This window comes from Podarcis tiliguerta (assembly GCF_965153285.1).
Source record: "Podarcis tiliguerta genome assembly, chromosome: 12".
NCBI classification, from domain to species: domain Eukaryota; kingdom Metazoa; phylum Chordata; class Lepidosauria; order Squamata; family Lacertidae; genus Podarcis; species Podarcis tiliguerta.
Window position 1 is genome coordinate 56,946,751 of NC_139545.1, and position 25,744 is coordinate 56,972,494.

At 48.3% G+C, this 25,744-nt stretch overlaps 2 protein-coding genes across 2 annotated transcripts in view; both read left to right on the forward strand.

Moving 5' to 3' along the window:
• Positions 1 to 17,944, forward strand: part of TBRG4 (transforming growth factor beta regulator 4) — a 39,376-nt gene extending 21,432 nt beyond the window's left edge. The window contains exons 8-11 of the mRNA XM_083406424.1: positions 1,655 to 1,900; positions 4,159 to 4,264; positions 5,317 to 5,431; positions 17,638 to 17,944. Of these exons, the coding sequence (XP_083262550.1) occupies positions 1,655 to 1,900; positions 4,159 to 4,264; positions 5,317 to 5,431; positions 17,638 to 17,739 (569 nt within the window). The 3' untranslated portion in view covers positions 17,740 to 17,944. The remainder of the gene's footprint in view (positions 1 to 1,654; positions 1,901 to 4,158; positions 4,265 to 5,316; positions 5,432 to 17,637) is intronic.
• Positions 1 to 25,744, forward strand: part of LOC310660911 (zinc finger protein 653-like) — a 103,491-nt gene that overhangs the window by 61,767 nt on the left and 15,980 nt on the right. The gene's annotated exons all lie outside the window — the stretch shown is intronic.

Here is a 25,744-nt window from a genome sequence, read left to right on the forward strand (position 1 = left end):
CCGCAGGGCCCCAGTCTCTTGGGACAGAGCGTTCCACCAGATTGGGGCCACGGCCAAAAAGGCCCTGGCTCTGGTTGAGGCCAGCCTAACCTCCCTGTGGCCTGGGATCTCCAAGATGTTTTTATTTGAAGACCGTAAGGTCCTCTGTGGGACATACCAGGAGAGGCAGTCCCGTAGGTACCGCCCATAGGTCCCATAGGTGTGCTGGTCCCGGGGGGTTACCATGCGGCGTGGTCCAAGGTCAAGGGCGTGGTATGGGGGCTGTCAGTCAAGGCTGAAGCAGGGTCCGAGGCTAGGAGCCGGGTGAGGTCAGGAACTCTGGCAGAAGAGCAGGACAGGGTGCAGGCAGGAACAGGCTACCAACAATGTTGCTCCCACAACCTGAGACTGGGCTGGCTGGCTTTTATCTGCCCCGAGGCATAGGGCAGCCCCGATCCTCAGGTGACTCGCCTCTCCTGGCCTGGAGGCGAGCACTCCTCCTGCGGGAACTTAGTTCCCTCCGCCTCTCTGCCCTGAGCCTCTGCAGCTCAGGAGAGGCTGAAGGGTTACTGGACCCAGTGGCGTAGCGTGGGGGGTGCAGGGGGGGCCGGCCGCACCGGGCGCAACATCTGGGGGGGGGCGCGCTCGCACTCGCAGCTCTCTGCCCCTACCTGGCTCACTCACTCTCTCTCACTGCAGTGCTGGCTGTGCGAATCCGATCCGAGCCGTCGGGTCGCCGCCCACTGTGGAGGGGAGGGTGCCAGGCGTGCGGTGCGGTGCGGAGAGAGAGCGAGGGACTATCTGGGGGAGGGACAGTGCAGCGGGGGGGGGGCACAAATTACTTGCCTTGCCCCGGGTTAGGGGGCACAAATTACTTGCCTTGCCCCAGGTGCTGACAACCCACGCTACGCCACTGACTGGACCCAGAGGCAACCTCAGCTTCCCCTGACGTGGCTGAGAGTGGAGCACCTGCAGGCAATGGGTCCTCCATCACCTCTGGAGCCAGAGCAGACTCAGCTGGTGTCTGCTCCTGAGGATCTGGCACAGGTGAGGACCCTTCAGGCTCAAGCCCCAGCCCCAGCCCCAGCCCCGGCTCAGCTGGTTCTGGAGGTGGGGACTCCTATGCAGGCTGGGATTCCTCCGGTTCAGCCTCTGAATCCGATTCCCAGGCCATCACAATAGGGCTTTAAAGGTTAAAACCAGCACCTTAAACCTGATCCTGTACTCCACCGGGAGCCAGTGCAGCCGGTATAGCACCGGGTGAATGTGATCCCGTGGCAAGGACCCCGTAAGGAGTCTTGCAGCAGCATTCTGCACCCGCTGGAGTTTCCGGGTCAGTCTCTAGGGCAGCCCCATGTACAGTGAGTTACAATAATCCAGTCTGGAGGTGACCGTCGCGTGGATCACAGTGGCTAGGTCAGGGCGAGAGAGGTAAGGAGCCAACTGCTTAGCTTGGCGGAGATGAAAAAATGCCGCCTTTGTTATAGCTGCAATCTGCACCTCCGTGGAAAGGGAGGCATCAAAGATTACACCCAAACTCTTAACGGACGGTGCTGGCACTAATTGCGCCCCTGCAGGAGATGGGAGTCGCCCCCCAATCCCATATCATCCCGACCCAGCCCCATTCTGCAATGTTCTCTCTCTCTCTCTCTCTCTCTCTCTCTCTCTGCGGCAGACGACCCCTCGGCGAAAGGGCACAACTACCGGCTCAAACTGATCCACGTCAACACCGCCGCCTGCCTGGACTGTGCCGACTACGCAGGGCCCCTCCTGCCGCTGGAAGCCCTGGGCAGCAAGGAGCTCCAGGGGGGCCGGAAGCCCACCCCCCTTCAGAGCAGCCTCAGGGAGGTGCTGCAGGTGGTTGCGGGAGACCCGGCGAAAGTGCGCTTTGAGGTGGACACGGGCTGCGGATGGCTGCTTGGTGAGCCCCACTCTTCGTGCTGTTGTGGGGGGCAGCGTGGGGCACTGGAGGGCAGGCGGTTTGCAGAAGAAAAATGTCTCTGCGGGCCTCCTCTTTGCATGGCAAAATCTTTCCCCACCTACAAAGCGGTCCCCTTAGCCCTTGGGCGGCAGGAAGGGGCACATTTTTGTCCCAGGGGGCAAGATCTCTACAGTGGTACCTCAGGTTACAGACGCTTCAGGTTACAGGCTCCGCTAACCCAGAAAGAGTACCTCGGGTTAAGAACTTTGCTTCAGGATGAGAACAGAAATCACGCAGGGGCAGCTGGAGGCCCCATTAGCTAAAGTGGTGCTTCAGGTTAAGAACAGTTTCAGGTTAAGAACGGACCCCCGGAATGAATTAAGTTCTTAACCCGAGGTACCACCGTATCTCATGCCGCCCCACAGGCAAGTTGGGGGGTGGCACTTGGGTCCATAGGTTACGAATACTGTAGTAGTGCCTTATAAGGATGCGGGTGGCACTGTGGTCTAAACCGCCGAGCCTGTTGGGTAGGGGTAAGCAAACTTTTTCAGCAGGGGGCCAGTCCACTGTCCCTCAGACTTTGTGGGGGGCCGGACTATATTTTTTTTTGGGGGGGGGGGAATGAACGAATTCCTATGCCCCATAAATGCCCCAGAGATGCATTTTAAATCAAAGCACACGTTCAACTCATGTAAAAACACACTGATTCCCGTACTGTCTGCGGGCCGGATTTTGAAGACAATTGGGCCACATCCAGCCCCCAGGTCTTAGTTTGCCTACCCATGCTCTTGGGCTTGCTGATCAGATGGTCAGTGGTTTGAATCCCCGCGACGGAGTGAGCTGCTGTTGCTCTGTCCCAGCTCCTGCCAACCTAGCAGTTCGAAAGCACGTCAAAGTGCAAGTAGATAAATAGGTACCACTCCGGCGGGAAGGTAAACGGCGTTTCCATACGCTCTGGCCTCCATCACAGTGTCCCGTTGCGCCAGAAGCGGTTTCGTCATGCTGGCCACATGACCTGGAAATTTGTCTGTGGACAAACGCCGGCTGCCTCGGCCTGAAAGTGAGATGAGCGCTGCAACTCCAGAGTCACATTTGACTGGACTTAACCGTCCAGGGGTCCTTTACCTTTACCTTACCTTAGTAGTACCTTGTGGATCCAATAACAGGACTTTTGCTGCATTACTGCTGCTATTATTCTTCATTTACCGCTTTGTGTTTTAAGGAAAAAAAATCTCAGGGTGGTTTACGACACATTATAGAATCGTAGAATTGTAGACCGCAACCTCCCAACAGAGACTGCTTTACTATCAAACATCTCTCAGTCAGAAAGTTTTATTGATGTTTAGTCCTTTCTTGGCACTTGAAACCATCGGTTTGCGTCCTACCCTGTAGAGCAGGAGAAAATAAGCTTGTTGCTTCTTCCATGTGATAAAATGCTTCAAGCTTCAGATTCAAGCTTCGAGGGAAATATTTCACATCCTTTCCTAAGGGACATTTTGCTTTCCCCCCATTTATTTACCTTCTTAATTTACTGATCTGTCCCATAGCCAAAGAACTCTAGGAAGCCAGTAGCGTGTAGTGGTTAGAGTGTCAAGACTAGGAGCTGGGAGATCAGGCTAGCTTCATAGACGATGCCTTGCAGCGAGTTGTTCGGGGTGACTCCCAAAACACAGCAAAGCAACCCAATTAATCACTAGGGGGCAATCTCCATCAGGTGTCCCCATGTGGCCCTTTTTGCCACGCCATGCCCACCTACCCAATACAGTGGTGCCTTGCAAGACGAAAAGAATCCGTTCCGCGAGTCTCTTCGTCTTGCGGTTTTTTTTCGTTTTGCGAAGCAAGCCCATTAGCGGATTAGCGCTATTAGCGGCTTAGCGGATTTAGCGGATCAGCTGATAAGCGGCTTAGCGGATCAGCTGATAAGAGGCTTAGCGGATCAGCTGATAAGTGGCTTAGCGGATCAGCTGTTAAGCAGCTTAGCGGATCAGCTGTTAAGCGGCTTAGCGGCTTGGGAAAAAGGGGGGGGGGGAGGAAATAAACCCCGCAGGAACTCGCAAGACATTTTCGTCTTGCAAAGCAAGCCCATAGCAAATTCGTTTTGCGAAGCACCTCCAAAACGGAAAACCCTTTCGTCTAGCGGGTTTTCCATCTTGCGAGGCATTCGTCTTGTGGGGCACCACTGTATATGATGTCAGACACAGGGCACGTAATGGGTTTGAAAGCCCAGCTCAGAAGCGACATTTATTTTCTCTCCGCAGATGCCGAGATGGTGCTTAATGCAGACAACCAGCCCTTGCCTGTAGCAGACTTCACAGCTTCTGCCCAGTCTGAGGGATCTAAACCTCTCCCGCCCGGGGCCAGAAGGTGAGTCTTCGGGGATGTTGGTTAGGGCAGGGTTTCTCAAATCTGAGCCCCCCCGGCTGTTCTTGTACAGCTCCCATAATCCCTAGCCAGCAGGACCAGTGCACAAGAGCTCTCTTCTGCGTTCCAGCAACCGGTCTCTAGGGCTGGGCAATACCAGTGGCGTAGCGTGGGGGTGCAGGGGGGGGCCGGCCGCACCGGGCGCAACATCTGGGGGTTAGGGGGCGCAAATCCACAGGTTAGGGGGTGCAAATCCACGGGTTGGGGGGTGCAAATTACCTGCCTTGCCCCGGGTGCTGACAACCCACGCTACGCCACTGGGCAATACAGTGGTACCTTGGTTTAAGAACAGCTTAGTTTATGAACAACTTGGATTAATTATTATTATTATTATTATTATTATTATTATTATTATTATTATTATTATTATTTGCACCCAGCCCATCTGGCTGGGTTTCCCCAGCCACTCTGGGCGGCTTCCAACAAAGATTAAAAATACATCAAAATGTCACACGTTAGAAACTTCCCTGCACAGGGCTGCCTTCAGATGTCTTCTAAATGTCAGGTAGTTGTTTATCTCTTTGACTTCTGAAGGGAGGGCGTTTCACAGGGTGGGCGCCACCACTGAGAAGGCCCTCTGCCTGGTTCGAAACCTTACTGCGGAAGGAGGGTGTGGGTAACGGAGGACCTCTCCCCTCCCCGCTTTGCCCAGGCAAGGTGTCCTGGCACCGCCTCGCCTCCTCCGAGCCCTGAAGCTCCTCTGCACTGGAGGCGTGGTTACTCTCCTCCACAGAGGAGGAGCTGCTGTCCACGATCTTTGGGGGGGCTCTCTGTAATCCATCCAGCTTTTCCTCTCTCCCTCCTGAACCGATGGCAGTTCCCTGGCAGGCGTGTTGCAGACATTGACTAAAGCCTGCCTAAGGGGCATTTATGGGCAGCGGCCTCCCTGGAAGCCAGGCAGGCGCTCCTCAAGAGGCAGAAGATGCTCTTGGGAGTGCATGATGGTGCTGAGTTCTGTTTTCTCTCTCCCCATCCCACCCCAAACTCTCTTGCAGGCTTGCCTTCCTCGGATGGGAGTTCCCAAACTTCAGCAACCGGAGCAAAGACCTGCTGGGGCGCTTTGCAATGGCCCGACGCCACGTCCAAGCCTCCGGTTTCCTGGTTGTTGATGTGAGTTGCTGGGCTGTGGGTGGGTGAATTCCGCGATTCCTCCATGTTCTTTTTTCTTTAATGTTTAAATATTTTTATTTTTTACCAACAACCAAAACACAAAACAGTGAAACCCCCCCAGGCGGCTGATACATTGGGTATCCGTAATCAATAATAACATCTTCAAATCAACCATATGTACAATTTTATATACGTTTTTTTTTTTTTTTTGTTTTTTTAATATATATTTATTGAAGTTTTCAAATAAAGCATATATTAGATAAGCACAACTTATCATTGTCCATTTAACATCTCTCAATTATTACATGGGACTCCCCCACACCTCCCGCATACACTTACATCATTATTAAATTTATTTCAAACAAATTATCATTTAACTCATCTTAATTAATAATCTTAATTTGGTTTGACATATAATTCAGCCTTAAATCTAATTTAATGGTAGACAATTATCTGCACTGGCATCCAATTCAACACTCAGCCAAATTACAATATTTTTGTAAATAAATCTTAAATTCCCTCCAGTCTTCTTCCATCCTTTCTTCTCCCTGGTCTCGAATTCTGCCGGTCATCTCGGCTAATTGCATATAGTCCATCAGTTGCATCTGCCATTCTTCCACAGTGGGTAGCTCCTGAGTTTTCCAATTCTTGGCAATTAATATTCTTGCTGCTGTTGTTGCGTACATAAAGAATGTTCTGTCCTTTTTTAACACACTCTGGCCTACAATACCCAGGAGAAAGGCCTCTGGTTTCTTAGTAAAGGTGTATTTAAACACCTTTTTTAATTCATTATATATCTTCTCCCAAAAGGCCTTCACTCTAGGGCAGGTCCACCAGAGGTGAAAAAATGTTCCTTCATTTTCCTTACATTTCCAACATTTGCTATCAGACGAATGGTATATTTTAGCCAGTTTAACAGGGGTCATGTACCATCTATACATCATTTTCATCACATTTTCCTTCAACGCATTACATGCAGTGAAGTTCAGCCCAGAGGTCCACAACCTTTCCCAATCTTCAAACATAATATTATACCCAATGTCCTGCGCCCATTTTATCATTGTTGATTTTACCATTTCGTCATGTGTGTTCCATTTCAGCAGCAAGTTATACATTCTTGAAAGTACCTTAGTCTTAGGTTCTAACAGTTCAGTTTCTAACTTTGACTTTTCCACTTGGAATCCTAGCTTTTTGTCATTTTTAAACACTTCTTTAATCTGAGCATATTGTAACCAGTCTCGCACTTTGTCTCTCATCTTTTCTAAACTCTGCAATTTCCAGTTGTCACCATCCTTTTCTATTATCTCCCAATATTTTGGCCAGTTGGCCTCCATATTGGCTCTTTTCCGAGCCTTAGCCTCCAGGGGTGACAGCCACCTCGGAGTTTTATTCTCCAGTAAGTCTTTATATTTTGTCCAGACATTAAAAACTGATTTTCTGACAATATGGTTCTTGAAGGCCTTATTTATCTTAGCTTTATCATACCATAAATATGCATGCCATCCAAACGCGTTATTAAAACCTTCCAAATCCAAGACATCCGTATCTTCAAGAAGTAACCAATCTTTTAACCAGCAGAAAGCTGCAGCTTCATAATACAACTTTAAATCTGGCAGGGCAAAGCCCCCTCTTTCTTTCGCATCTGTTAATATTTTAAATTTGATTCTGGGCTTTTTGCCCTGCCAGACAAATTTAGAAATATCTTTCTGCCACTTCCGGAAGCACTCTGTCTTGTCTACAATCTGCAGTGTCTGAAACAAAAATAACATTTTTGGCAATACATTCATCTTGATGGCAGCTATTCGGCCCAACAAAGAAAGTTTTAGTCTTGACCAACTATCCAAGTCTCTCTTAATCTCTGACCAACATTTTTCATAATTATCTTTAAATAAACTCAGATTTTTTGCTGTTATGTTTACCCCTAGGTATTTAACTTTTTTAACCACATTTAGTTCTGTCTCTTTCTGAAGCTGTTCCAACTCAGTATCTGTCAAGTTTTTCCCCAAAACTTTAGTTTTTTGCTTGTTTAACTTAAATCCTGCCACTCGACCAAAGTTTTGAATCAGTTGTAGTACTCTTTTCAAACTAGACTCCGGCTCCTGTAATGTCAGAACTAGGTCATCTGCAAAAGCTTTAAGTTTATATTGTTTCGCTCCGACCTGAATCCCTTCCACCAACCTGTCCCCCCTAATCATATTCAGGAGCACTTCCAGAACCGAAATAAACAGTAATGGGGAAATCGGGCAGCCTTGTCGTGTACCTTTTTCAATTTTAAACTCTTCTGTAACCACATTGTTAACTATCAGTTTAGCCTTTTGTTCTGAATATATTGCCTCAATCCCGTTTTCAAACCCCCGTCCCACTCCCATTTCTTTTAAATTCCCCTTCATAAATTTCCAAGATATGTTGTCGAAGGCTTTCTCCGCGTCTATAAAAATTAAAACTGCTTTAGTGTTTATGTTTGTTTGTAAAAGTTCCAATATGTCTATGATGTTCCTTGTGTTAGTAAACATATGTCTGCCCGGGAGAAAGCCTGCCTGGTCTTTATGGATTATCTCACTTAAAACTTTCTTAAATCTTCGTGCCAAAACATCTGCAAATATTTTGTAATCCACATTTAAAAGGGAGATGGGACGGTAGTTCTTGAGTTGTGTCTTTTCAGTTTCTGACTTTGGAATCAATGTGATAAATGCTTCTTTCCACGATTCAGGCGCCTTCTTCCCCTCCATTATTTCATTACTGACCTCCAACAAAGGTTGTATCAAATAATCCTTCAATGTCTTATAGTAGTTAGAGGTCAGTCCATCTGGCCCTGGTGATTTGCCCTGTTTCAGACTCTGGATGGCCTGTTCAATCTCTTGTCGTGTTATTTTGCCATTCAAAATTGTTCTATTTTCTTCTGACAGCTTTGCTAATCCATTTCTCTCCAAAAATTGTGTAATCTCTATTTCATCTTGTGGCCCTTGAGTGTATAGCTTTTTAAAATACCTCTGGAAGCACTTTCTAATCTCTCCCGGGTTCTGAATGTTCCTTCCTTCAACCTCTAAGTTTGTTACTGTATTTAATCTTTGTCTCCTTTTCAGCTGCCAGGCTAGCAGTTTCCCACATTTATTTGCCGATTCAAAAGTTTTTTGTTTCATTGTTTTAATCTTCCATTCTATTTCCTGATTTATCAGTTTGGAATATTGTGCCTGATAAAGTTTAATTTCTCTCAGAATCGGTTGGGACTTCGGGTTAGATCTTAACTTCTTCTCCAACTCTTTGATACTTTCCAGAATTTTATCTTTCTTTTCATTTTGCAGTCTTTTCTTTAAAGAATTCTGTTGAATCAAGAACCCTCTCATCACAGCTTTACTTGCATCCCAGATAGTTCTTTTTTCCACCGTAGTGTTCAAGTTAATCTCAAAATAGTCCTTTAAAGTTTTTTGGGCCTTCTTTACAATTCTTTGGTCTCTAAACAGGCCATCATTCATCTTCCATCTAAAGGAGCCGGTTGGGATCAATGTCATATCCATTCTCAAGGCGTTATGGTCGGAGCATGTTTTAGGGCAGATTTTCACCTTCCTCACCTTAGGTGCCAGACTTCTAGTTATCCATATTTGGTCGATTCGTGTCCAAGTCAGTTGAGCTTCAGAAAAGAATGTTCCTTCTCTTCCCAGGGGGTTTCTAACTCTCCAGATGTCAACCCAGTCCATATTGTCAGTCATTTCAAAAAAGGTCTTAGGTAGTCTTCCCTCTTTAGTAATGTTCTGGTTCTGTGACTTATCCATATTTGTTGATACTACCCCGTTCATGTCCCCCATCATGATGACGTTGTTGTAATCCAGATAATCCAGCATGGTCTCGTGCAACTTCTTATAAAAATCCGATTTTCCTTCATTTGGAGCATAAATTCCTAATATCAAAATTTTTTCTCCTTGATACTGTACTTCTATTGCGAGGATTCTTCCACTTTCATCTTTAAAGAGAAATTTTGGTGAAAGGCTCTCTTTTGCATAGATCACCACACCTCTCTTTTTAACTGTATCCGATGATATAAATTCTTGACCAAGCCTTTTATTTATTAACACCTTTCTATGGAGCCTAATCACATGTGTTTCTTGTAAGCATATAATGTCCAATTGTTCCTTTTTTAAAATATGAAAAATTTTAGACCTTTTTTCGGGACTGTTACAGCCATTTATGTTCCAGCTCAAAAGCTGCAGAGACATCCTGGATAGGTCTGGTTATTCTTTCTGGGGTGGTACCTTGTTCTCCGGTCCTTGAGGATCCGAGGGGGCGGGCTCCCCTGGAAGTTCTGGCGCTGGCAATCCAAGTCCTTTGTGGAGGTCTTCTCCGTGTGCTCCCAAAAACTTGTCTCTATCTTCCACTGTTTTGATTTTGATCTTTCTCCCTCTGTAGGTAAAGGATAATCCTTGTGGGAACTCCCACCTGAAGATAATTGCGTTGCTTCTCAACAGTCTTGCCAATTCCGTGTAGTTAGATCTAAGGTCCAGCAACTGCTTAGGAATGTCCTTGTAGATTTCAATTCTCTTGCCCAAAATGTCTAGTGACTTTTCGTAGTGCAGGCCCAAAATCTTGTCCCTTTCCTCCTTTGATCTCAGTGTTATCAAACAATCTCTGGGCTTCTCTGTCCTTCTGACTCTGCCAAGCCTGAAAGCAGATACGATTTTGAAGTCTTTTTCCTCTAACTTCCAAAACTTGGCAAATTCCTTAGTTAGAAATTCAATAAAATTATCTTCTTCCACCTCTGGTATTGACCGTATCCTCAAGTTGGTCTCCCTGTTTCGCAGTTCTGTCATCGAAAAGTAAATCTGATGTTCTCCAACTTGTTTGCTGAGTGGTCTTACTTCTTTCTCAAGTTCTTCCAGTCTTTGACTAGTATCTTCAGCCAGTTTACGATTTTCACCTACAGCCTCCTTTAATTCTCCAATAGACTGGGCATTCCGTGCAACTTGTCCAGTCAGCTTATTCAAGCTTTCTGTGTTCTGTTCAATTTTAGCTGTATGCAAATCAGCCTTCTTGTCCAGAGCCTCCAGTTTCTCCAAAATTTTCTCCAAGACAGAGCTACTTGTCCCTGAAGCCATATCTCCCAGGTGCAGCTCCTCTGTCTCTCCCTCCCCTGCCTGTATTAGGGAGGCCGCCTCTATGTCTGGAGGCAAAGTGGAAGGCAAGGCCGGCACAGAAGATCTGCGCTGTGAGGCTGCAGATAGAGTTAGAGTTGTTTGTTTAGTCCTTCCTCTTCTCCTTGCGCCACTCATTCCAAAGTTATCTGTAATCCAAGGTCAATCCAAGTTGTTCCCATGAGAAAGCAGAGTCCCAGATACAATAGTCAAACAGAGGCCGGGAAAGGGAAAGTAGGACAAAGTCACTGCTGTAAATCCAAAATCCTCTAGAGGGAGCTTAGTACGTCTTCAGGGAAAAGATCAAATCCAAGTTAAACTTGTAAATTTAAATCCATGTCCATCGCCTCCACAATGTATTATTTTTAGCAGAGTAAAACTTAAAGCAAAACAGTGTTTCTTACAGTGCCTTGACTGCAACAGTTTCAAAGTATCCAGTTCCAACTCAGAATGTTTCAAAACCTGAATTCAATATATCCAAAGTTGCAAACTGGTGCTCTTCCAGGCAGCTCCAGCACCAGAGATTCTTATTTATTTTGTAATCCACTGGTTCCACAGAAGAAGAGTATCAATGCACTCCCAATATGACCAGCAAAAGTCAATAGCTCAAAGTCTTTCACTCAGAAAACTGCTTTAACAGGGTGCCAGCATTTAGTTAACGCATAACTTTTTGTCTCCACTCCTCCTGCTCTTTGCTTAAAGTTCAGTATAGCGGGAGATGGGCTTCCTGCTTATCCTCACTCCGTTTTCAGCCAAATTTCAACTTTTTTTAAAAAAGTTTTAAAAGTTTCAGAAAGTTCTCAAAAAGTTTCAGAAAGTTGACAAAAGTTTCAGAAAGTTTTCAATGTCCAAATTTACTCACGGGTTGTAGTTTCCAAAATTCAGAAAAGTTGCAGGAAGAAAGGACAGCGCTGACCGGCAACAGCAACGCGGCTTCACTTCGCTGTTTGCGCAACGACCCACAGCGCCGCTACCCCCTCCGCGATCCGGAGCCCCTTACGGGGTCCCTTCAACGTTTTGGGGGCTGCTTCTGGCGCCCGCCGGGTCCCGAGACCACAGGCTTCTGCCACCTGTGGTTTTCCTGAATGGGTCTCCGCTTCGCCGTAGCGGACGACCCGTTTACAGCGGAGCTCCCTTCTCCTTACTCGGAGAAGGCAGCCATTACCGGTCGCGCCGCCTCCGGAAGTCCAATTTTATATACGTTAACCCTCCTCCATCCACAAGGTTTATGTAACTTTTAACATTTTAATTGCCCCAAATTGTTCAGACCTACCCAAATAATTCGATATCTTCTCAAACCAATCCTCCTCTTTCTCATTGACCTGAAACCCTTTCATTCTGTGTATCTTCACAGTTAGATATTCTAAAATTATAATATTATTCTGTTTTTTCCTCCATTGGTTCACCCCTAGCTCTTCGGCATTTTTCCAATTAGTCACTATAACCTGTCTGGCTGCAGTTACCATCAATTTTACCCATTTACATTCATTTTGTTTGTTTGTTTTTAACTCTGTGCTACTCAGACTAATAAAGGACGCGGGTGGTGCTGTGGGTTAAACCACAGAGCCTAGGACTTGCCGATCAGAAGGTCAGCGGTTCAAATCCCCACAATGGGGTGAGTTCCCATTATTCGGTCCCTGCTCCTGCCAACCTAGCAGTTCGAAAGCACATCAAAGTGCAAGTAGATAAACAGGTACTGCTCCGGCGGGAAGGTAAACGGCGTTTCTGTGTACTGCTTTGGTTCGCCAGAAGTGGCTTAGTCCTGCTGGCCACATGACCCGGAAGCTGTACACCGGCTCCCTCGGCCAATAAAGCGAGATGAGCGCCGCAACCCCAGAGTCGGTCACGACTGGACCTAATGGTCAGGGGTCCCTTTACCTTTACCTTACTGAGACTAATAAGAACCATTAATTTAGATCTTCCCACCTTCCTACCCACAATTCCAGATATTTCTATACCAATCTGTTTCCAAAATGCCTCTGTCTACGCGGGGTGTGCCCTTGAAGCTGTCCCAGAAACTCCAGCGGGTGCAGAATGCTGCAGCGAGGCTCCTCACAGGGTCTCTGCCATGGGACCATATTCACCCAGTGCTTTTCCAGCTGCTCTGGCTCCCGGTGGAGTACAGGGTCGGAATTAAGGTGCTGCTTTTGACCTTTAAAGCCCTTCGCAGCCTAGGCCCCTCGTACCTACGGGACCGCCTCTCCTGGTATGCCCCACAGAGGACCTTAAGGTCCATAAATAGCAACACCCTAGAGGTCCCAGGCCCTAAGGAAGCCCAACTATCCTCTATCAGGGCCAGGGTCTTTTCAGTGATGGCTCCGACCGGGTGGAACGCTCTGTCCCACGAGACCAGGGCCCTGCAGGATCTGATTTTTTTCCACAGGGCCTGCAAGACAGAGTTGTTCCACCTTGCCTTTGGCTTAGAATCAATTTGATTCCCTCCCCCTCTTTCTTTTTTCCTTTCTCCTCTTGCGAAGAGGCTGCATTTTAATGTTGTATTTTAATCTTGTTTTTTAAGTTGTATTTTAATCTACTTGTTTTTATTATTGGTTGTTAGCTGCCCTGAGCCTGGTCTTGGCTGGGGAGGGCAGGATAGAACTAAAATTTATTATTATTATTATTATTAATGGGCAGGCGCAAAGTCTCTGTGTGTATGGGACCCTTCTATAGAGCTTCGAGCAAGAGTAAAAGAAAAGGACATATGCAAATGCCCTTGATTTGCATCATGGTGGGCAGGATTATTGTAGGTGGGGGGGGGCAGCCTGCCTTTGCCTGGTTTAGGATGGAGATACGACTGGGGCACTCCCACCCTGCTCTGCGCCCCTCCCCTGTTCTCCCCCCACCAGGGAATGGCGGAAAGCTCTGCGTCCACTCGCTCTCCCCAGTTCCCCAGGAGTGGCTTGGAGCAGGGGGGAGCGCTGCCGTTCCTCCTGCCTCTTGACCGCTCTCTCTCTCTTCCTCTCTGGCGTCAGGCTGCCCGCTGGAGGGCTCCAGGGGTGGGGTGGGGGGGAAGGGGGGGGCAGAGGCTGCACTCAAACAGCGATCATACATTATTTAGCTCCTTGGAAGCAATTATAGCTCTGCAGTCCTCGGCACCCCCTGCTCTGCTCTCCGGCAGCTTGGAGGAAAGGGCAAAGGGGGTGGGGGTGGGGTGGAGAGATGTCGGATGCAGACACAGTTGACGCCTCCCCCCCCATTGGGGGCCAGGAGGGGAGGGGGAGCCCAGGCCAGGCACCCTCCAACAGGCCCCCGCTTGCTCTGTGTAGCCTTGACTGAGCTCGTACTGAGCTGCCTTCCCTGTGATTCTGTGTGTGTCTGCTTTTTGCAGATCAGACTTTGCCAACCTGGTGCCCCCAGCAGCACACAGCCGTGCTGGCTGATCCTGTTAGGAGTTGTAGTTTAGAAGATCTCTGGGGCACCTGGTTGGCAAAGGCGGTTGCGGATAAATTGGCTCCCGTCTTACAATGAAGACTGCTTTACCCCTTCTACATTGGGTGTAATCTTTGACACCTCCCTTTCCATGGAGGTGCAGATTGCAGCTATAACAAAGGTGGCATTTTTTCATCTCCGCCAAGCTAAGCAGTTGGCTCCTTACCTCTCTCGCCCTGACTTAGCCACTGTGATCCACGCGACGGTCACCTCCAGACTGGATTATTGTAACTCGCTCTACGTGGGGCTGCCCTAGAGACTGACCCAGAAACTCCAGCGGGTGCAGAATGCCGTGGCGAGACTCCTTACAGGGTCCTTGCTGCGGGATCACATTCACTCGGTCCTATACCAGCTGCACTGGCTCCCGATGGAGTACAGGATCAGGTTCAAGGTGCTGGTTTTAACCTGTAAAGCCCTATACGGCCTAGGACCCTCGTACCTACGGGACTGCCTCTCCTGGTATGTCCCACGGAGGACCTTACGGTCTTCAAATAAAAAAATCTTGAAGGTCCCAGGCCACAGAGAGGTTAGGCTGGCCTCAACCAGAGCCAGGGCTTTTTCAGCCGTGGCCCCGATCTGGTGGAACGCTCTCACAAGAGACTAGGGCCCTGCGGGACCTGACATCTTTCCGCAGGGCCTGCAAGACGGAGCTGTTCTGCCTGGTCTTTGGCCAAGGCACAGCCTGACCCCCTCCTCTGGCAATCCTCACAGAACTCTAGCCCAATGGTTGCCATTAATTTGATTTTGAATTGATTTTAGAATGAATGGATTTTAGAATGCTGTGTTACTTTTATTGTTGTTAGCCGCTCTGAGCCCGGCTTCGGCTGGGGAGGGCGGGATATAAATAAAATATTATTATTATTATTATTATTATTATTATTATTATTATTACTATTATTTGAAGGATGGCAGATGCTGTGTGTGAAACAGAGCAGATCAGAGCAATTTTAGAGTCTTGTTCTTATGTTATGGATTCAAACTGTAGAATCATAGAGTCGGAGGTCATTTAGCCCAGCCCCCTGCAATGCAGGAATCTTTTGCCCAATGTGGGGCTCAGACCCACAACCCTGAGATTGAAAGTCTCATGTCCTACTGAGCTGTCCCAGCCGTCCATACAGGGTTACTAACTCTCCCTAACCTACCTCACAGGGTTGTTGTGAGGTTAGAGGCAAGGTGGGTGATTGTCCACAAACGCAACCCTGAGCTATGTGCTCATTGCTATCCTTTTTCTCCAAGCAGCATGCATGGTCTTTCCCCTTCCTCATTTAATCTCCGCAACAACCCTGGGGAGCGGGGAAACCCGTGTATGCCGCCTTGAGCCCCTTGGAGGAAAACGATGGGATATAAATGCAGTCAATAAAAATGTATCATGTGAGGCTGCTGATCATACGGCCCTGGACTGCTAGAGCATGAGACTTTAATGGCTGGGTTGTGGGTTCGAGACCCACTTTGGGCAAAACATTCCTGCATGGCAGGGGGTTGGACTGGATGACCCTTGTGGTCCCTTCCAAGTCTGTGATTCTACGATTAAAGCCGTGTCACGATACAATAATACAATACGATAATCTTTATTGTCATTGTCCCATACAGAACAACGAACACACAGGACAGAACACACAGGATTAGGACTTGCATGCTCTTTCAGGTCAATCCCCAAATTTGTGCTTTGAATGTGTAAGTTCAGGGGTCACCACTTGTTGTTGTTCAGTCGTTTAGTCGTGTCTGCCTCTTCGTGACCCCCTGGACCAGAGCAGGCCAGGCACTCCTGTCTTCCACTGCCTCCCGCAGTTTGGTCAAACTCATGCTGGTAGCTTCGAGAACACCGTCCCACCATCTTGTCCTCTGTCCTCCCCTTCTCCTTGTGCCCTCCATCTTTCCCAACATCAGGGTCTTTTCCAGGGAGTCTTCTGTTCTCCTGAGGTGGCCAAAGTACTGGAGCCTCAGCTTCAGGATCTGTCCCTCCAGTGAGCACTCGGGGCTGATTTCCTTCAGAATGGATCGGTTTGATCTTCTCCTCCAGCACCAGAATTCAAAAGCATCAATTCTTCGGCGATCAGCCTTCTTTATGGTCCAGCTCTCACTTCCATACATCACTACTGGGAAAACCATGGCTTTAACTATACGGACCTTTGTTGGCAAGGTGATGTCTCTGTCTAGGTTTGCCATCGCCTTTCTCCCAAGGAGCAGGCGTCTTTTAATTTCGTGACTGCTGTCACCATCTGCAGTGATCTTGGAGCCCAAGAAAGTAAAATCTCTCACTGCCTCCATTTCTTCCCCTTCTATTTGCCAGACGTTGATGGGCCCATTGGCCACAATCTTCATTTTTTTTGATGTTGAGCTTCAGACCATATTTTGTGCTCTCCTCTTTCACTCTCATTAAAAGGTTCTTTAATTCCTCCTCACTTTCTGCCAACACGGTTGTGTCATCTGCATATCTGAGGTCACTACAGGCTTATATAAAAAAGCAAAAAGCACATGCGTTTTGCTCTGATTCCCAAAACTGCTGAAGACAGCAGCCCGTCCCTGTCTCTGCGTCCTGCCAGTGAACACCGTTTTTGAGTGAGGCCGCTTCACCCTCTGGCCATCGTTGTTTCAACCCTTAATCTGTTTGCTCCAACTCTACTGCATTTTCCCACGGCCCACCGATCCTCCGGCTTTCATTCCTCCAGGTGCCAGCCATCCGCTTGTTTGTACAAAGTTGGGTGGAAAGTTGAGGCATTGAGAGTCACCAGGGTGGAAGGGGACAGAGATTATCGCCGGCCGGCTGTCTGGGTAGACCGTGGCACCGTTCCCTGCCAGCCCCACTGGCTCAGAGCCACTCTGGATAATCCCCAGGTGCTTAGAAGCCAAGGTGGCTGTGAGATGCTCACAGCGAAGCTCTTCTGATCAGGAAAACACTCTATGTCACGCGCAGACACAACCCAGTCTGGAAGCCAAGCCTTGTGAGGAACAGTCGAGGGAGTTGCGTATATGAACCCTTCCCCAAAGGCTGGGGTTTAACGACTCCCATCTATCGATGTCTAAAGAAAGCTCTTTAATTCTAGTGCAATTATGCGATACTGGGTTATGTTGCTTGCTATTGAAATGCCTGAATACTGAACAGATTCTGAACAACTACAGAGATGAGGTTTCATAAATGAATATGAGAATTTTTGGCTGATCTTCTCTGTCCAGGAATAGATGCAATGCCTGGCAAGGCTTTTCTAGCTGAGGCCTGGCCTAGTTTCTGAGCACAATTCAAAGTGTTGGTGCTGACCTTTAAAGCCCTAAACGGCCTCGGTCCAGGATACCTGAAAGAGCGTCTCCACCCCCATCGTTCTGCCCGGACACTGAGGTCCAGCTCTGAGGGCCTTCTGGCAGTTCCCTCCCTGCAAGATGTGAGGTTACAGGGAACCAGGCAGAGGGCCTTCTCGGTGGTGGCACCCACCCTATGGAACGCCCTCTCAAAGAGAACAACTACCAGACTTTTAGAAGACATCTGAAGGCAGCCCTGTTTAGGGAAGCTTTTAATGTTTAATAGATTATTGTATTTTAATACTTTGTTGGAAGCCGCCCAGAGTGGCTGGGGAAACCCAGCCAGATAGGTGGGGTATAAAATTATTATTATTATTATTATTATTATCCTCTTTCTCTCTTCCCCTCCACCTCTTGCAGGTTCCCTATTATGAATGGCTTGACCTAAAGTCGGAGTGGCAGAAGACGGCCTATCTCAAAGACAAGATGGGCAAGGCAGTGGCTGAAGAAATGGCAAAATAGGGAGAACAAGAGACACACAGGCGCTCACAAGGGCAGTTGCCGGATTAACTGCTGGGAGGGAGGGATTCTGCCCGTCCTTGTCAACAGCCACCTTGGCGATGCTCTGAAGGGAAGTGGCCGGGAGCATCTCTGGACGCATGGAGGGGAACCTCTTCATCCATGTATATAGATGTGCATTTGAATAAACGGTCTATTGTACAGTCCAGGTGACACTTTCGGCAGTCTGTTCCGCTCCTGGCCTGGCCTGCGAAAGAGAGTTGCTTTGGAATCCATGTGTTGAAAGAAGCCTTTTGGTCTCCCAGGCGGCAGGCAGTGTTAGAAACTCATATATACAGTGGTACCTCGGGTTACAGACGCTTCAGGTTCCCTAGGCTTCAGGTTACAGACTCCGGTAACCCAGAAATAGTGCTTCAGGTTAAGAACTTTGCTTCAGGATGAGAACAGAAATCATGTTCCGGCGGCACGACGGCAGCGGGAGGCCCCATTAGCTAAAGTGGTGCTTCAGGTTAAGAACAGTTTCAGGTTAAGAACGGACCTCAGAAACGAATTAAGTACTTAACCCGAGGTACCACTGTACTCATTTGTCAGAAAGGCCACCGAGACATTGCCTCCCAGTACGTTTCTGGGCACAATTCAAAGTGTTGGTGCTGACCTTGAAAGCCCTAAACAGCCTCGGCCCAGTATACCTGAAGGAGCGTCTCCACCCCCATCGTTCTGCCCGGACACTGAGGTCCAGCGCTTGAGGGTCTTCTGGCGGTTCCTTCCCTCAATCTGTTAGCCGCCATCCATCCTCCAACCGCAAAGTAGCTCTCCCAGGAGTGGCTGGCTGCAAGGATACCAAAGGAGGATGTCAAAAACATCAGAATGGCCCGTTCAAGTGCTTTATTAAAGAAAGGTGTAGACTTAGAGCAAAGCAGCCTGCCGGGTCTCCCAGCCTTTGCAGACCTGGGACGGACACCGCAGCAAGGAGATGGCTTGTCCGCACCCAAGCCAACGTGCCTACATTATACACAAAACAGCAGACGTCATTTCACCTGCCCAGATGAAGGCGTAGGTGGAAAATGCTCAGACCTTACAGATAGCTCCTCTTTCTGGGCTGAGAGCCCAGTCCCTTGAGCCCGCAGATAAGGAGAGCATCAAAGCAAATTAGCTTATATCAGAGCAAGTGGATCTAAACATAGATGAGCTCATTGCTACAACAACTAGCAATTAATGGTGGGGTTATCTCGACTGCCAAAATGGCGTTTACAGAGCTTCTGGAGCAGTTCTTTGGTTGAGCACATGGTCTGACCCTGTTTACAGCAGCTTCCTCTGTGCGACTCAAAAAAAATGAGAGGCACAAGTACAAGATGGGTGACACCTGGCTTGAGAGCAGTACATGTGAAAAGGATCTCGGAGTCTTGGTTGACCACAAACTTGACATGAGCCAACAGTGTGACGCGGCAGCTAAAAAAGCCAATGCAGTTCTGGGCTGCATCAATAGGAGTATAGCATCTAGATCAAGGGAAGTAATAGTGCCACTGTATTCTGCTCTGGTCAGACCTCACCTGGAGTACTGTGTCCAGTTCTGGGCACCACAGTTCAAGAAGGACACTGACCAACTGGAACGTGTCCAGAGGAGGGCAACCAAAATGGTCAAAGGGCTGGAAACGATGCCTTATGAGGAACGGCTAAGGGAGCTGGGCATGTTTAGCCTGGAGAAGAGGAGGTTAAGGGGTGATATGATAGCCATGTTCAAATATATAAAAGGATGTCACCTAGAGGAGGGAGAAAGGTTGTTTTCTGCTGCTCCAGAGAAGCGGACACGGAGCAATGGATCCAAACTACAAGAAAGAAGATTCCACCTAAACATTAGGAAGAACTTCCTGACAGTAAGAGCTGTTCAACAGTGGGATTTGCTGCCAAGGAGTGTGGTGGAGTCTCCTTCTTTGGAGGTCTTTAAGCAGAGGCTTGACAACCATATGTCAGGAGTGCTCTGATGGTGTTTCCTGCTTGGCAGGGGGTTGGACTCGATGGCCCTTGTGGTCTCTTCCAACTCTATGATTCTATGACTCTCGCCTTCCATGGAAGAGGTTTTTGGAGGGTAATAGCAAACGGTGGCTCAACAGTAGCAAACAAATGAAGGAATCACTAGGAAGGGTGATTACCGTATTTTTCACTCTATAAGACGCACCAAACCACAAGACGCACCTAGTTTTTGGAGGAGGAAAACAAGAAAAAAAATATATTCTGAATATCAGAAGCCAGAACAGCAAGAGGGATCACTGCACAGTGAAAGCAGCAATCCCTCTTGCTGTTCTGGCTCCTGGGATAGCTGCGCAGCCTGCATTCGCTCCATAAGACGCACACACATTTCCCCTTACTTTTTAGGAGGGAAAAAGTGAGCCTTATAGAGCAAAAAATACGGTAAATGAAGCCACAGACTCTAGATCTATGGTGTACTCACACTTAAGATACTGGTTCAATAAATCTTCTGGAAGCTTATACAATATAATGGAATAGAATTTATTATTTATACCCCGCCCATCTGGCTGGGTTTCCCCAGCCACTCTGGGCAGCTTCCAACAAAGTATTAAAATACAGTGGTCTGTTAAACATTGAATCTTCCCTAAAGAAGCTTTTACTGGGAGCAGTGGCGTAGCATGGGTTGTCAGCACCCGGGGCAAGGCAAGAAATTTGCGCCCCCTAACCCGTGGATTTGCTCCCCCTAACCCTAACCCCCAGATGTTGCGCCCTGTGCAGCCGGCCCCCCCTGCACCGCCCACACTATGCCACTGACTGGGAGCCAATGTGGGTCTTTCAGGACCAGTGTTATGTGGTCTCGGCGGCCACTCCTAGTCACCAGTTTAGCTGCCGCATTCTGGATTAGTTGTAGTTTCCGGGTCACCTTCAAAGGTAGCCCCACATAGAGAGCATTGCAGTAGTCCAAGTGGGAGATAACTAGAGCATGCACCGCTCTGGAGAGACAGTCTGCGGGCAGGGAGGGTCTCAGCCTGCATACCAGATGGAGCTGGGAGACAGCCGCCCTGGATACAGAATTGACATGTGCCTCCATGGACAGCTGTGAGTCCAAAATGACTCCCAGGCTGCGCACCTGGTCCTTCAGGGGCACAGTTACCCCATTCAGGACCAGGGAATCCGCACACCTGCCCGCCTCCTGTCCCCCAAGAACAGTACTTCTGTCTTATCAGGATTCATCCTCAATCCGTTAGCTGCCATCCATCCTCCAACCGCCTCCAGGCACTCACACATAAGCAATTTCCAAGTAACCCACCGTTGTCTCCCGAGCTGCAGAGACTGAGGTCTGGGAGAAGGAGAGACCTGAGTACTCGCAGGAGGAGTGCTCACCTTCGGGTGAGACAGGGAGGTGAGTCACCGGGGGATCAGGACCAGCCGCTACCCCAACAGAGATAAAAGGACCCCGCCCCAGGTTGCGGGAGCAACATTGCTGTATGCCGGATCCTGCCTGAGATCCTGTGCCTGTCCTTGCCTGGTTTCCTGCCTCGTGACCTGCCTTGGCCCTGCCGGACTGATTCCTAGCAGAACCTACGGATTCTGGACCGGTTCTGGACCGCGTTTCACGGGTCACCCCCGGGCCCAGCACGGTGCAACTGCAGAAGTGCTTGGCTGCTGAATCGGCCCATCTCGTCCTTATGGGCACCACCTAGATGATGATGATAATAATAATAATAATAATAATAATAATAATAATAATAATAATAATTTTATTTGTACCTCACCCAACTGGGTTGCCCCAGTCTTGCAAGCTCACCAAGCAGGCTCTGAAGGAGCATCACCCCCATTGTTCTGCCCGGACACTGAGGTCCAGCGCCGAGGGCCTTCTGGCAGTTCCTTCACTGTGAGAAGCCAAGTTACAGGGAACCAGGCAGAGGGCCTTCTCGGTGGTGGCACCCGCCCTGTGGAACGCCCTCCCGTCAGATGTCAAAGAGGAAAATAACTACCAGACTTTTAGAAGACATCTGAAGGCAGCTCTGTTTAGGGAAGCTTTTAATGTTTGATGTACTACGGTATTTTAATATTTGGTTGGAAGCCACCCAGAGTGGCTGGGGAAGCCCAGCCAGATGGGTGGGGTATAAATAATAAATTATTATTATTATTATTATTATGTCCAACAGCAGCTCTCCCCACCTGTGATTCCTAGCCGCTTCCTGGGGCCGATGAGAGTCCCAGAACTGTAGTGCTGCAAGGGACCACAAGGATCATCTAGTCCAACCCCCCAGCAATGCCCAACCTGCAACCTGAACCCATGACCATGAGATTAAGAGTCTTGTGCTCTTACCAGCCGAGCTATGCCAGGTGCCTGGGACCAAATGTCCTCAGGTTGGCCGAGACTGCTGTAAATCTATACAGTGGTACCTCGGGTTAAATACTTAATTTGTTCTGGAGGTCCGTTCTTAACCTGAAACTGTTCTTAACCTGAAGCGCCATTTTAGCTAATGGGGCCTCCTGCTGCCGCTGCGCCAATGGAGCACGATTTCTGTTCTTAGCCTGAAGCAAAGTTCTTAACCTGAAGCACTTTTTCTGGGTTAGCGGAGTCCGTAACCTGAAGCGTATGTAACCTGAAGCGTATGTAACCTGAAGCGTATATAACCCAAGGTACCACTGTATAGTGGTACCTCAGGTTACATACGCTTCAGGTTACACACTCCACTAACCCAGAAATAGTGCTTCAGGTTAAGAACTTTGCTTCAGCATAAGAACAGAAATCGTGCTCCGGCGGCCTGGCGGCAGCAGGAGGCCCCATTAGTTAAAGTGGTTAAGAACAGTTTCAGGTTAAGAACAGACCTTCGGAACGAATTAAGTACTTAACCCGAGGTACCACTGTACATGTGGAGAGCTTACATAACCGAATTCTTCTTGGAGCTGTGCTGCTGCTGCTGCCTTGGGGGCTTTTATTTCCAGTAAAGTGAACAGTCAGCGATGGTCTCCGTTCTCCCTGCTCCACGCCTCCCCCTTTCCAACGTTGTTGTTCATGCCCAGAGGCGGCTGATGTGCCTGGCATGTTCAGTGGCGCATGCAGCGGTGGCCCGCAGGACAGGGCATGTCTTGGCACGCATGCCAGAATCTCTGCAGGCCCAATTCTGCCCTCCAGGGGAGAATCTTTGAGACCCCTAAGCAGGTCATAAGAACATTGGGAGAGCTGGCCGGGTCAGGATTGGGGTGGCAGCTGACTGGCCAATGATTCCGATGAAGAACCAGTGCTTAAATGGACCAGCAGAGCTTCATACATATATATTAAGGGACGCGGGTGGCGCTGTGGGTTAAACCACAGAGCCTAGGGATTGCTGATCAGAAGGTCGGCGGTTCGAATCCCCGCGACGGGGTGAGCTCCTGTTGCTCGGTCCCTGCTCCTGCCAACCTAGCAGTTTGAAAGCATGCAAGTGCAAGTAGATAAATAGGTACCACTCCGACGGGAAGGTAAACGGCGTTTCCGTGCGCTGCTCTGGTTCGCCAGAAGCAGTTTAGTCATGCTGGCCACATGACCCGGAAGCTGTATGCCGGCTCCCTCGGCCAATAAAGCGAGATGAGCGCCGCAACCCCAGAGTCGGCCACGACTGGACCTAATGGTCAGGTGTCCCTTTACCCTTTACTATACCCAAAATCCTTGGCCCAATGTATCGTAACTGACTTGACCTCTTCATCTTTCAAATGCCATTCCAGCAGCAATTTATACATTTTAGACAATATTTTACAATCGTTGTTCAACACTTCTGTGGCCATCATAGCTTCCTAGCGCCCCTGCCCAGCCTCGCAGGGTGGTTGTGCGATCAAGGCGGCAAACGGCTTTTTGCAAATGGATTTTAAGTTGCAGCAGGGAACGAGCTGGTGGTTAAGAAGCTTTCGGGAGCGACTCTCTGTGGAAAGCAAAGGGAGACTGGGAGCCGGCCTCGGCGTCAGATTCAATCAAGGGATCGCGATGGAAATGACCTCGTTTGCAAGCGCTGGAAGGAAGGGAAATAGCAGGGAGATGCAGCAAGGCCGAGCAAGCGCTTGAATACACACACACACACACACACACACACACACAGGCAGGTGGCCTTGCTGCCTTGCTAGAGCAGTGCAGTCCTTGGGAGCTCTGAATTAAAATGGTAGTAGCGAAATTCGAACCCAGGACTCTCCAAAGGGAAGGAGCCCCAACCATGAGCGGTGGCAAGGTGAGAGCCATTGTGGCACCTTGGTTCAGATTGTGGGACTTGGACCTGGGAGTTGTTATTGTTGTTTAGTCGGTTAGCCATGTCTGCCTCTTCGTGACCCCATGGACCAGAGCACGCCAGGCCCTCCTGTCTTCCACTGCCTCCCGCAGTTTGGTCAAACTCATGCTGGTAGCTTCGAGTACACTGTCCCACCATCTCATCCTCTGTCGTCCCCTTCTCCTTGCGCCCTCCATCTTTCCCAACATCAGGGTCTTTTCCGGGGAGTCTTCTCTTCTCCTGAAGTGGCCAAAGTCTTGGAGCCTCAGCTTCAGGATCTGTCCTTCCAGTGAGCACTCAGGGCTGATTTCCTTAAGGATGGAGAGGTTTGATCTTCTTGCAGTCCATGGGACTCTCAAGAGTCTCCTCCAGCACCACAATTCAAAAGCATCCATTCTTTGGCTATTAGCCTTCTTTATGGTCCAGCTCTCACTTCCATACATCACTACTGGGAAAACCATAGTTTGAAGTATATGGACCTTTGTTGGCAAGGTGATGTCTCTGCTTTTTAAGATGCTCTCTAGGTTTGTCATAAGGGATGCGGGTGGTACCTCAGGTTAAGTATTTAATTCGTTCCGGAGGTCTGTTCTTAACCTGAAACAGTTCTCAACCTGAAGCACCACTTTAGCTAATGGGACCTCCTGCTGATGCTGCGCAATTTCTGTTCTCATCCTGAAGCAAAGTTCTTAACCTGAAGCACTATTTCTGGGTTAGCGGAGTCTGTAACCTGAAGCGTCTGTAACCCGAGGTACCACTGTATTTTGAAACAGGCTTCCCAGCCTCTCTCTCATTCCACGTGAAGAGAAGAGGGTGTGCGAAATTCTCAAATATTCCCATAGGCTGCCCCTCTTGCACTGATGTAACTGGCCAGTTCGAAGCATCTTCTTTTTTCAAATTCCGTTGTCGCCATGGAGACTAAGGCAGGAGGGGGAAAGTTTGGTTTCTATGGCAGCAGGCCGGGCTTGACACCTGCAAGGACCAATGGGATGTTTCCTCGGTGTCTAAGCAGCACGCAAGCCCTGGCAGATTATGATCGAGGGTGTCAGCATAAAACTCGGTGCGGGTATTTTGCAAGTCATTCGTTCGGAGCCTCGGTTCTCATCATTCCATGCAAATGGACACTTTTCATCGAGTTACAACATAGATTATAACCCAAATGAAACCCAGAGAGGCTGTAGGCTCCTAGGGGCAGGGACCTGTTCCTTCCTTCTTTCCTTTTTTTAAAAAAATAATGTTTATTAATTTAAATTACACACTTCTACAAAGAATTTACAATCTCATATGAAGAGTTCGGACACGACTAAACAACAACAACACTACAAAAAGAAAATTAAAGGAAAAACAATTAAGAAAAAAGAAAGGAAGAAAATACAGAAAAAAATAAAGAGGAAAAAGCAAATTTATGTACATAAATAATAATAATCTTCCTAATTAATACCTAATTAAACACTTAAATAAAAAAGACATCTAACAAAACGAGTCTTCCAATCATTCTCATTGTACTGTTTATACTGCCGTTGTTTCCCCCCCGCACAGTTTTATATTCTTTAATATTGTTCCCGTCTACTCCACAAACGGTATTTGTTGTGTGTATCACCCAAGTTCTGCTACTAGGGTGTGATTGGTACAATATGATCTTATATAATCCTTAAATATTCTCCATTCTCCAAATATTTTCTGGTTCAATATTCCTCTAACACTTCCCGTCAGTTTTGCTTCTTTCCTCCCACCCACATGTATTGAAATGTACGTGTGATTTTTTTTTGGAAAACCTAATGAAAAAATCTTCGCCA